The sequence below is a fragment of the Sceloporus occidentalis genome, unplaced genomic scaffold, assembly GCF_023333645.1.
Source record: "Sceloporus occidentalis isolate IW3139 unplaced genomic scaffold, rSceOcc1.0.p SCAF_3, whole genome shotgun sequence".
NCBI lineage: Eukaryota > Metazoa > Chordata > Lepidosauria > Squamata > Phrynosomatidae > Sceloporus > Sceloporus occidentalis.
In genome coordinates this window covers 127,074,126-127,086,654 of record NW_028316983.1, presented here as the reverse complement: position 1 = coordinate 127,086,654, position 12,529 = coordinate 127,074,126, and the positions used below count along the sequence as shown (strand labels likewise).

At 38.3% G+C, this 12,529-nt stretch overlaps 1 protein-coding gene across 6 annotated transcripts in view; it reads left to right on the top strand.

Moving 5' to 3' along the window:
• LOC149316745 (double zinc ribbon and ankyrin repeat-containing protein 1-like) overlaps positions 1 to 12,529 on the top strand; it is a 45,744-nt gene that overhangs the window by 12,983 nt on the left and 20,232 nt on the right. For 5 of the 6 annotated variants that reach the window (XM_089516148.1, XM_089516152.1, XM_089516149.1 and 2 more), the window contains exons 5-10: positions 1,689 to 1,785; positions 3,636 to 3,760; positions 5,913 to 5,983; positions 7,445 to 7,562; positions 8,413 to 8,505; positions 10,622 to 10,777. In XM_089516148.1, coding sequence (XP_089372274.1) covers positions 1,689 to 1,785; positions 3,636 to 3,760; positions 5,913 to 5,983; positions 7,445 to 7,562; positions 8,413 to 8,505; positions 10,622 to 10,777 — 660 coding nt within the window. Of the gene's footprint in view, positions 1 to 148; positions 312 to 1,688; positions 1,786 to 3,635; positions 3,761 to 5,912; positions 5,984 to 7,444; positions 7,563 to 8,412; positions 8,506 to 10,621; positions 10,778 to 12,529 lie in introns of those variants that run through there. The other variant, XM_089516153.1, reaches the window with a different exon arrangement.

Below are 12,529 nucleotides of genomic sequence, written 5' to 3'. Positions count from 1 at the left end.
CAGTTACTCTTACACCAACTGTCATAACTGACACTCTCTCTCAGAAGGACTGACTGCATCAACATTCCATAATGCAACTGTCAACTGCCACTGGAACTTGACTGTTTACAATACTTAGCTCACAGCTCTATCTTGTGATCACATACATGTCATTTCCTGACAATGATAGCCCTGTTTAAATATTTGAAGGGATGTCATATTGAGGAGGGAGCAAGCTTGTTTTCTGCTGCTCCAGAGACTAGGACCCGGAACAATGGATGCAAACTGCCAGAAAGAGATTCTGCCTCAACATTAGGAAGAACTTCCTGACAGTAAGGGCTGTCCGACAGTGGAATACATTCTTTCAGAGTGTAGTGGAATCTCCCTCCTTGGAGGTGTTTAAACAGAGGCTGGATGGCCATCTGTCGGGGTTGCTTTGATTTGGATTTCCTGCATGGCAGGGGGTTGGACTGGATGGCCCTTGCGGTCACTTCCAACTCTATTCTGTGATTCTATGATCTACAGTTCCCAGAATTCCCTAGCATTGAGCCAGGGCAGTTAAAGTGGTCTTAAATGGGATTATTTCTGCAGTGCATTTTGGACCATTGTTTACAACAGGGTAGTAATATCACAGAATGTCATCATTGCAGATCTAATTCTCTGTGGATTCTGCAATGAAATGTAACACTGGGGACTAAAATGTCCTTGTCCTGGTACATAAAGATTAACAAAAGAGATGGAGAAAAATAATCATTCTACTTTAGCATTTTTTTCTCTTTTCTAAGTATCAATTATGATAACATGGAAACTCAGTGAAATTGCCATTCCCTTCAGGAATAGAGGGAGCATAGGAAGGGGAAGAAAGGCTGCAAAGTATTGGCCATAAAATTGGTCATAAAATGATGGTGGGGTTTTCATTCTGGTAGTATTGTGAAAATCAGTACTAGCCACAGATGGCCTTGGCATTGTTGTCCCCATCTCAGCGGCATCCTGATTCAAGTATATGTGAGGACCTGGGAAAGACTCCGTTTAAAATGTTGTCAGAACTCAGGCTCTTATAGAAGAGCATACATGTGTACAGTGGTGCTACTGCTACCAAAACATGCCACTGCATCATGGCCAGAAGAAGGATGCTGCAGCTGATCCACCTCTCTTCAGCTGCAGGGGTGCTGATCGCACATAATAGTCTGTTCACTTATAGCTGTATATAGTGCTGCCTATCTTCTCTGAGCTGCCAATCCTTGCTTATGGGAGATGAAGGGAGGCAAATCTAAACACAGGTGTTGTACTAATCACTAGCAGCCATCCGATTCACTAGTGGGCTGTAAGTTATGAATATATTTTAAATCATACATTTGTCTGTTCAGAATTTTTCTAATAATTGATGGCTCTGAAATCACAATAGAAGAAATCCTAACATTTCTCCAAAGTATACATTATCCCTTTATATACATTGATTAGGTGAAATATTTCACTTGCAACCAGTGAGGCATTGCATTTTAAGCCAACAGATGCAGGGTTTGCTTATGGATCTTCTCACCTATCGTAATTTTCCTTCCCATTACAAATACCCCTTTTTGCTCCAAATCCAAACCATTGTTAAAACATACTGGTGAGAGGATTTCTTAAGACAGTTAGGATGTGCAAGAAGATGGAACTGGTATTCAGGGAACATGTATTTGTGATTAATAATTTTTTTTAATTTTTAGGAAGTGGAAAATGAATTATCTGATTTAAGTCTAAGAAAGAACAAAGTGGACATGAAAAACAAACTCTGTTGCAGTGCTGTAGCAGAAAAATCACAAGGTAACTGTATTTTTAAGCTAAATCTAAGACAACTCTAAAATGCTTGCTAGTTAATATAAAGTTATTTTAATGATAGTGACATACCTCCAAAAATTCAGAAGGGCAGTAGTTCATTGTGATTTCTTCATTGGATTTGGATTTCAAATATGCCTTGGGCACTTTATGGTAACAGTCTAAACATGTTCCCTTCTGTGTCCCAATGTATTGCTCTGGGATAAACCTTAGATATTGTCTTTTTAATTTAAATCAGTACTACCATGGAAATTGGTTAAGCTGGAATCTGTCAGGGATGCTGTCAGGTGAGAACAGGAGACAGAGTCAGACAGGAGAACAATAAACTGGAGACATGCCCTCAGTATCCCCACTAATATACATGAGATTAGAAAAGTATAATCTAAACCTGGGTTTCAGCATTTTAGAGGCTTATTTTAGAAAATGTATGGCCCCAGCTGCATCACTTTTTCCATAGCCTATAACTAACCTGGGTATTCAGCATTTATCATTATGCTTGAACTGTAGGACGTGGATACTGGGGTGAAATATAATGCTTGGCTTCAAGTAACAGTGGCCTGTTACAGACAGCCAAAATAAAGCTGCTTCGAGTCACAGTGGAGGTATGGTGTTTCAATGATGCATGCGTCCTAAGAGTCCAGAAGTCGCGCCAAAGCCACACTCCAGCCCTAAGGACTGGAGCGTGGCTTTGGTGTGGCTTCTGGACTCTTAAGGACGCATGCATCATTGAAACACCATACCTCCACTGTGACTCGAAGCAGCTTTATTTTGGCTGTCTGTAACAGGCCAAAGTGTATCAAGCCAGTCTCTCCTTTTGAGTATAAGTTTCCAGTTTCCTATCCATTTTGTGTCCACACACCCACATGTTAAAATTTTTGGCAATTCAGAGATGTTAAAAATTCAAGAGTATTGCAGGCTTAATGAAAATCTATTCTTTGTTCCTAAAACCATGTGGTTTTAAAACGCTTATTTAAATTAGAATGTGCCATCATTGCATTGAGGCTTCCTACCTGGAGTCTGTTTCTCCAAATGGTAATGGCTGTCATCAAAAGTGAACAGGGTCAGTTTGTGGAAGATAAGTGGGGAAGTTGTGCTGCTGTGTCTGTGGATGCTGTTGTGATATCTACATGAGGTTATGTTACATGTTTATGAATGTAACACAGAGAGATGGAGAGTAGCTGTTCACTTGCTTTGCAGTCTCTAGGCTCATTTTCTTTTTGCCAAGATTTATTTGGTACTCTTTTGGCTTCCGTCCTCAGTGCAAAAATAATCCAATTTCACACCACTTTAACTGCCATGACTCACTTCTACAAAATCCTGGCATTTGTAGTCTGGTGAAGTATTCACCCTTGTCTGTCAGAGAGCTCTGGTGCCTCATCAAACTACAAACTCAGGATTCTGTAGGATACAGTCATGACAGTTAAAGTGGAGTCAGGCTGTATTAATTCTGCAGTGCGGATGCAGCCTTCTCCCCCTCCCCCCTTTTTTTAGATATTTTCTGTATGATAACAACAGCAGTCTGCATGCTATACTTTTGAACTTTGGACAACATCCATCATTGAGGCAATATGTGAATGACAACAGTGGACTACATTGTAGGTCTCATACACTTTTTGAACCATTGATTAAACACTGAAGCAATACAATTGAATCAACAATGAAGGAAGTAAAACAAATGGGGAGAATAATCAAAATATTGCAGGTTCTCTAATGTATAATTTCCATTAAGGTTGGTATATATATGTGTTTGTCAGCAATGAATCTCCTCTCATAAATAACTAGAACAGACTGAACAGAAGAATACCATGTTTTACAGTGAAATGTATGTGTGATTCTAGGTTTATCAAAAGAAAAAGTAGACATGTCTTTGCATCTCAGTAGACCACATTTGATGAAAAGTTGTTTGAGTGCCGCAAGTAACAAAGAAGAGTCTAACTTCGTCATATTTGTGCCTCAGTCACAGGTAAAAAAAAGCGGTTTGTTGATTCCAGTATTAAACAGGATGAGTACTATTTATGTTATCTGGTTAAAAATAATGTTACAAAAGAATTGCAATTCTTTTTTTTTTTAAGTGCGGTTAGTGCCACAAGGCCAGCATGGACAAGAGAGTTCTGAGTTGCTGTTCCCTTTGTACCTGGTCATGCTGGGAGCAGCAATTGAGCAGCCAGTCAACGAGTCTTCCTTTTGCTGTCAGGCCAGCATAAGCAAGAGGGAGGAACAAGCCTAAGCCACTGCCTCTTCTTTATTCAGATATGAGAGGTTGTGGCAGAGAAGGAGGTGGTGGCAAGTTGGGCATGCCTGAGGTAGATGCCCCTGGCTGCTGCATAAACAGTAAACCTAATACCAAAAAATAGGTGTTGGAGAATGCTAGGGTTGTCACCCAAGATGAAAGAGGGCAGTAGCCCAAAAAGGTTTGAGGACCTCTGATCTAAACAGAAATCTGCATCAAACATATATAAAAGTAAAAGTCTTTGGTTAACTTTAAAAAAGATAGGGATATGTTTATCCATTTTTTTAGACCACAACGAGGGAATTTATCAGTTTTGGGTTTTATAACATAATATAAAGATAATAGTAATTTGCTTATAGTAAAAGTGTAACTTGGATATGGTGTTTAGGAAGTTTAACATTGGGGAAGTCAGATATGTAGTGATTAGTTTATGCATGTATTTTGTATGTTATGTTGGGGATTTATTTATTTATTTATTGTGTGTTTTTTAAAAAGTTTCTTAATGTATTCAAATCTGTGTGTTTAACTTTTTTAAAAAATAATTAAAGGCAGTCTTCCATGAAAATCCTTGAACTTAAAGTACACCCTTGGTTATTTCAGAAGATGCATCAGTGGTGGTGGTGGTGGTGGTAGTGATCTTAATCATTTATATCATACCCTTTTTCTAATGGCAGTTTACAAAAGTTAAAAGAGATACTAATTTTAAAAAACAGATTAAAGCACACAAAATTTTATTGTTAAAAATAAATGAATTGTTTATAATATTAAAGCTGTTTATAACATATCCACTAAAAATAATACAAGCTGTAGAAGATTACACTATTCAAGTCAGTTCCCCAAACCCTTTTGGATCATAAAAATGTATAGCTGCCACTGAAAGGACAGCAAGGAGGAAACCAGTCTAACCTCCCTGAAAGAGAAATTCTGGAGCCTAGGACCAGGAGAGTCTGTTCTCATGTTTGTACCAAAAGCTAAAAGGTGCTTATATGAGAGAAGGGCCTCTGTTTAAGACCTCAGAACTCAAATATCCTCATACATGAAGATACAGTCCTTTGCATAGCCTTGAACCCAAGGTATGTAGTGCTTCGTAAGGCACAACTAGCTCTTGGAAACAAACTAGTGGCCATTGGAGCTGTTGTAGAAAGACATTATGCAAAGTTATTGCAAATCTCTTCTAATCTTGCAAAGAAGTTTAAAAGTTATTGACAGAGCCCTTGTTTTTTTCTAAACATCTTTAAATGGCACACACACACACAGTCTCCCTTCTCAGACGTTTGTCAGCTCCTAAATGGATTTGACAGAACAGAAAATTTTACCTAAATTGACTTATCCATGGGTCATTGTAAGTTCTGTACTGAACTCTTATTTAAAAAGGAACCATTCCTTGGTGAAAGGCAAGAATATGATCTGTCCTGAAAGCACTGACCATCCTCTACTCTCTCATTCATCCAGCCTTTAATGTGCACACAGTTATGCTTGCTGGAATTTTGTAACTTATTTGGCATTGCTTTCCTTTCCTTCACCCTTTAGATCTTTTATTACACGCCCCTAGGTTTTACCTTCAACTTATCCATGGGTCATATCAAAATCTTTTGACTTATACATGAGATTGACTTATAGTTGAGTATATACAGTAGTTCTGACAAATGGAATTGATGAAAATCAGTGGAAAATTTTGGACTTATGAGTCTCAGTTGGCATCAAGGCCCAGGTGAGATTAGATGGCCTCTGATTCGTTTTGAGTTGAATTGGTCCATTTCTGAAGTACTGAACTGGGGTCCAAAACAGACATTGTACACACCAATAATATTTGTCTAAAACAACTTAGATGTTTTTGTAGAGACATCTGATAGTTCACCCTGTTTTGTCGTTTTGTTTATTTCAGTTTACTGTGAACAATAGTAGAAATCCTACAAGCAGTCAAACACTGAGAATTCAGAGGGAAACAGATTTGATGTAAGTAATTTTTTGTATTTTTAAACTTGTGGAATCATATGACACTCTTGTAAGATGCTGAGGAATCTTGGCTTATATCAATCAGGTTTTGACACTTTCTTTTATAATTACCAAGTCTTTATGGCAGTGAATAAGACTAGGCTGTAAATGTCAAGGATGTCCTCTGGCTGAAATACTAACCTGATCCCATAGCCTGAAGATGAGTGGCTGATTTTACAAACCAGCAGAGAGATGCCAGACCTTATAAAGCCTTCTTATCCAAGTAATTCCCTCTGCCTGAGCAACTTACTGCACTAAACAACAGTGAAGACTTTCTTGCCTTGCTGATGCCAGACCTCCACTTTGTCCCTGTTTCTTCTGCTTTTGGCATGTTAATGGCTTTGCTGCTGTTGTGCCATGAGCCTCAACATACCTGTTTGTCTCTTGGCTTCAATTTTTATGCCCACCTGTGATCCTATCTTCTGAATCTGGTCCCTTCATCTACTAACAGCAGAATCCTGCTGTAAAATTAGATTTAGATGTATTACCATAACATTGGTCCAAACTATACTGGAATGTGGCTTTCAGTAGATGGTGTTTTTTTTCTTAATGCCTTGTCCAGCACAGCTATAAATGTATGTCTAGTATCTTTTGGCTAGTTTCATTTATTGACCTAGGGATGCTACTGTAACAAACAGTGCTAGCCTACCGTATATACTTGTGTACAAGTCGACCTTATGTATAAGTTGAGGTCAACTTTTGGGGCCAGAAATGTGGATTTTTATATGACCCGTGGATACGTCGAGGGTCAGACTTGAGTGGGCAGCCCAGCTGGGGAGAGGCTGCTGGAGATCGCATGCCCTCTCCAGCATCTCCCTCACTAGGCTTTTCCCTGCAGAAAAAGCCTGGCCAGGGAGAGACTTTTGGACGATCGTGCACCCTCCTCAGCATCTCCTCAGCCAGGCTCCTTCTCTGGGGAAAGAGCCTGGCCAAGGAGAGGCTTCTCGGAGGGTGATCGCCCTTCCCAGCCTCTCCTCAGCCAGGCTCCTTCTCAGGGGAAAGAGCCCAGCTGAAGAGAGGCTGGAAGGTGCGCAATCGTCTCCCTCGCTGGGCTTTTCCCTTCGGAGGGAGCTGAGCCAGGGAGAGGCTGCAGGACAATCGATCACCCTTCCCAGCAACTCCCCAGCTGGGCTATGTCTTGCAGAGGCAGCCTGGCTAGGGAGAGGCTTGATCAAAGTACCTCATTGCCCCATGGATAAATCTACCCAGGATTTTGGACACCATTTTGGAGCAAAAATTTCTCGACTTATAGTTGAGTATATATGGTACTTCATCCTGGATTGGGTGAAGTAATCAAAACATGTAGTACTGTTACACTTTTCAGTGTGAGTTCTGTTATATAGCTCTTAGTTGAGTAATTTTCACAAGATAACATTATTTCCAACTGATTTTTCACTTTTTAAATTTTCTGTTATTTCCTAGGTGTGCACAATGCTTAACTCCTCAGCCATCTGATCCAGTTTCTTACTTCTGTCAAAAATGTGGCTCATTGATTCCATCTGTGCCTAAATGCAGCACTCCACCTCTTGTAGATGTTAAGGTCAGCAACAGAAACTATAACACATTAGTCCTGTGTTTAAAAATTAAGTCAGTCTCAGTATATTATACTTGCCTAGAACAATTATAAATCCAACAAGAAGGCAAAAAAAAACAAAACAAAACCAGGAGCAAATATTTTTCTGCCTATTGAGTCAAACAAGAAACCAATTTGGCCATTTCCCCTAGCCCTAATTTCCAGAAACTATACGAAATTAGGGAAAGGTTTAACAGGGCAACTTCATTTGATTTTTTGTAACTTGTTAGTGGCATGGTCACAGGGATGTTTTTAAGCATTATTATTTGCACTTTCCAAAAACTTGTTAAAATTATTTTGGGATTAATTTTGTATTGAACATTCAGCACAAATGTTTCAGACATCACAATATGCCTCCAATACAGTGGTTAAAATAAATTCTTCTACCTATGGCATGATATACAAGAAGCTTAGCAATAAATTTGGAAGAAATAATTTGTTAGTTCCTTGTTCCTCTTCTTTTCCTGTCCACTTTTCTGTTCAAGTACAGGTAGTATAACTGGTTGCTGAGAAAGATGTGGCACATCAAATTTAACATACTGAAGTGAAATATAAAGAAATGATATTGGATGTAAAAAGAAGCCAGTGTTGAGGATTATCATGTATTGTTCATATTTGTTCCTTTGCCTTCCTTCTTTCAATATTTCTGTTCCCCCACCCCCTTTTTTTTCCTTTTATTTCTCTCATGCCACTATGCTTAAGGTGCAAATGGATATAGCTCCAGTTGCATTTGTGAGAATCATGTTAAAAGAAAGGTATCTTGATGGTATTCATATTTTTCAAGTTTTAGTGAAATATATGTATTTGTATTTGAAAGGGCAAAGTACTGTGCCATGTTTGTGGAGCAGAAAATCCGGTTCACATTAAACAGTGTGTGATCTGTGACAGCCACCTACATGAAGAGAAGATGGTAAGAAGAATTTCTACACAAAATAAGCATACAAGCAGCCTTACAGCACTGTATTTAACTTTAAAAGTTGAAGATCAACTGACAACATTGTTTGCAGTTAACCATGGTCAGATAAGAAGTTTGCATATATCTACATATTTAGTTACACAGAAAAATCATTATAAAATAAATCAAACAGAATTTGATTTTTTTAAAAAAAATACCATGAAGTATATTGAACATTTGTTCTTCACAAAAGAGTGGATTAATGTGTTGCTGCTAGAGCAAACAAAACTACAACAGGAATATAGTATTACTGACAAAATGTAATATACATAGGTTCTACTATATTATCTTCCAAGTATGTCAGGTAATTATATTATTTGTTTGTTTGTTTGTGTGTTTCATTTTTATGCCACTTTTCTAACAGATAAGCAGCTCACCGATAAAATTGTTTAAGAAAATTGTACAATTAAAATTTAAAAACAATTAAAATCATCTAGTTTTTGGTTTAAAGTTAGACTTCTAGTTAAAAACAGTATAAAATGATATAAAACATATGAAAGTTAAAAAAAATCTAAAGCAAACACCTTGTATAAAAGCCTCCCTGAAACAATTATATATTAAAAGCCTGCTTGAATAAAAATGTCTTTGCCTGCTAGCGAAAGGAAAGCAGGGAGGGGCCCAACCTAGCCGCCCATGAAAGAATATTACAGAGATGGGAGCAGCTGCCAAGAAGGCTCTCTCTGATGTCCTCACCAAACAAGTTTGTGATGGTGGCAGGACTGAGAAAAAGCCTTCCCCAATAGAGCTTAGGACCCTTGCAGGTTTGTATGGGCAGATGGGATCTTTCAGGACCTAAGCCGTATGAAAGAGATTCCACGGTGGTTCTGTGCAGAGAGCACAAAATAGCATATAATATGCAAGATCCTCATTCTGGCCAAAACCATAGACAATATATCTAAATATTGTACATCCCATTCAAATAAGCAGATGGCATCATTTGAAACCTTAGTTCAGCAACCACTATGAAACTGGGGTTAAGCCAGAGAGCCTAAACAAATGGGCAGGATCCTATGGGCCAACCCTGTGATATCCTGCCTGTGGTTCCACCTGGGAAAGTCTCCAGGCTGGCATAGCAACAAGCAGGTGGTCACATGCCCACCTGCTGCTATGCAGTGGAACCACCACCATTCACCCTTTACCTGCTTCCACCATTCATCTTCTCTAAATTCCCCTGTCATAGCCAGTAAGGGCAGAAACTGGGCACCTGGCTGTAACCATATGGCCAGGTGCCCCCTTCTGACATCACAGGCTCTGGATGGGACCTGCAGAGAGGATGACCCTCTATATGGCTTATGTTAGATAAAGGACTGTATTTTTGCAGTGTTCTCAAACTCTAAATGTCTCTTTTTCAGGAGACAAACTTTGTGCTTTTAACATCTTTCAGAGCAGACATCTGAAGTCTTCTAAGCTGAATAATCTGTTAAACATCACTTGAGTTTAACTTTCTATATCAGACTAATCTCCATCATCTCCCTCACTGTCACTCACAAGTTACGCTTATTCATGTGTCCTGGTTTTTTATCCTCCTCATCTGAGGAGCTGTCATCAGAGCCTGCTTGTATTGGCATTTGTTTTATCTTTTTTGTTCCAGCACTCCTAACCTTTCCCTCTCATACTGGCTCCAAATAATTTGTTTTCCTCTTGCACCTAACGCAGTATGAGTCTGAGACATTACAATCTGATTGATTTGTTTAGTTACTTTTTCTTATCTGCAAATAATTGTTCAGAATGTTATATTGTTCAAATTGGCTCGTTTAGAGGGCCTTAAAAGTGGATTATATAAATTAATACCGAAAATGTCTCTCAGTAGCTAGTATTCATTATGCCTATTTACCATTCAGAGGGAATATTATTTTCTGCACCGGTTGCTAGGTTGAGATGTAGACATTCCACAAAAGTCAGACATTATGTGTTTTGCATGATGAAGTCCCCCTGATCTGTTGGCCACAGTTGTCTTTCAGAGCAGTTTTCATAAACCTTTTGTAAACCTTTTCAAATTCAACAAGTTTCAATTTACATTTACAGATAATCCCTGTGATTGCTCCTGATTCCCTCTCTTGTTTCTTCTCAGTGTCAATGTCATTTCATTTGTTTCAAGTGTGGTGCAAGCAGTTATCCATATGGTAGATTTTGTGGCATTTGCAGTCTTTACACTGAACATTCTTCCAGACTGGACCCTAAGAATATGCTACAGTTGACTGCTGGAGATTACAGAGGGATTTCTGAGGTAGGTTTTCATAGACAAATGGCAGTCATGTGTGGATCACAGTATGCAATGATGAGCATTAAATCTCTTTGATGTGAGCAAACCCATGTGGCTGAAAAGAAAATAATTATGTGTGCTATTAATGCTGTATGTTCTGGGTTAGACTATTATTTGTGTTAGTTTTAGTATTCTGACTTTTTCCTGGGACATAAAAGAAATATAGATAAAAATAAAATTCATTAAAACATATAACAATATACAGTCAGCCTTTCTTATACACAGATGTTTTATACACGGATTCAAGCATACACGGTTTGAAAATGTTAAAAAAAGTATAAATTTCAAATATCAAACTTTGATTTTCCATTTTTTATAGGAGACACCATTTTGCTATGTCATTATATTTAATGGGACTTGAGCATCCATGGATTTTGTTATACACGGTGGATCTTGGAACCAAACCCCAGTGTATATATAACAAGGGTCCACTGTATAATTGAAAGATAATTAAACTATTTGTACAGTTAAAAACAGTTCAAAAGTCTACCTATTTAAAAAAAACAAATGCCAACAATAGAGCAGATTACTAAAAGTCCTTTTCGAATGAGCGGTACGTTCCCAAAGGCCTTTTGAAACAAAAGTCTTTGTCTGCCTCTGAAAGATTATCATAGAAGGCTTCACACTACCTTTTCTAGAAAGAGTTGCAGAGCCTGGGAGCAGCCGCAAAGAAAGCTTTCTTTTAAGCCACTACCAAATGTGCTGTGAGAGTAGTAAAAGAGAAGGACCTCTCTTGATGATCTCAAAATCCAGGCAGGCTCATATGGGAGAATGTGGTCTTTCAAATAACTTGAACTTAAGTTGTGTAGAGATATCTGGGTTAAAATGGCAGAGTATAGCAAGGTCCTTTAGTAGTTGTGCTAAGGTAACCTGCACAGGATATGGCATTGTTTGGTCTGAATACCCACAAACTGGTCGCAAGGGCTTCCCCGGTTACGAGAAACTCTGGAAATCATACCCACGTTGGGATCCTTCTCCAAATGACCACAATGACATTGTTACCTTATTGTGAATGGAACAGAGGAGACAGTGAAGAAGCAACTTGCCCTGCTGCACCATTAGAACCAAAAGGGACCTCAACTCCGAACACTCAGCTTTCTACTTTTAATAAGATCTGTAATTATTATAATAATAAAATAATAAAAAAAATATTTATGTTTCCCCGCCTCTCCCATTGGATCGAAGCGGGGTTACAGACTAGATTTATGAATCATTAGAAACTTGCCAGTGACTTACAGTTGACTTCAAGCACCAAAACTGCTAAGCTGAAGCTGTGAGTAAAATGCTTATCAGCTTAAAGCAAAGAAGTGCTTTTGAAATAAATTTTAAGTTATTGTAAACACTCATTTTAATATATTAAAAAGCATAGAGAAAGGAAAAGGAAATTAACCCTTCATAAAGAAGAAAATTAAGATTTTTTAAAGTAAGAGGATGGTGATAGACTTGCGTTAGCTGAATGGGTAAACTACCAATAATCCTGAGAAGGAAGATAATTTACCTTTTTTGTAGTCTAAACATTGTGATTTCATGGTGGAGGAGAAGGAAATAATGAACCAGAATTCCTTCTGAATGAGGAATTAAAGGAAGTATAGAGGCTAGAAAGCACTGTTTAGGACTAAAAGCAACAGTGACACCCTGTGATTGAGAGTGAGAACTGTGGGGAAATACAGTTCTCAATTTGACAGCTATTGAAATACATTTGTAACTGATTCGTCA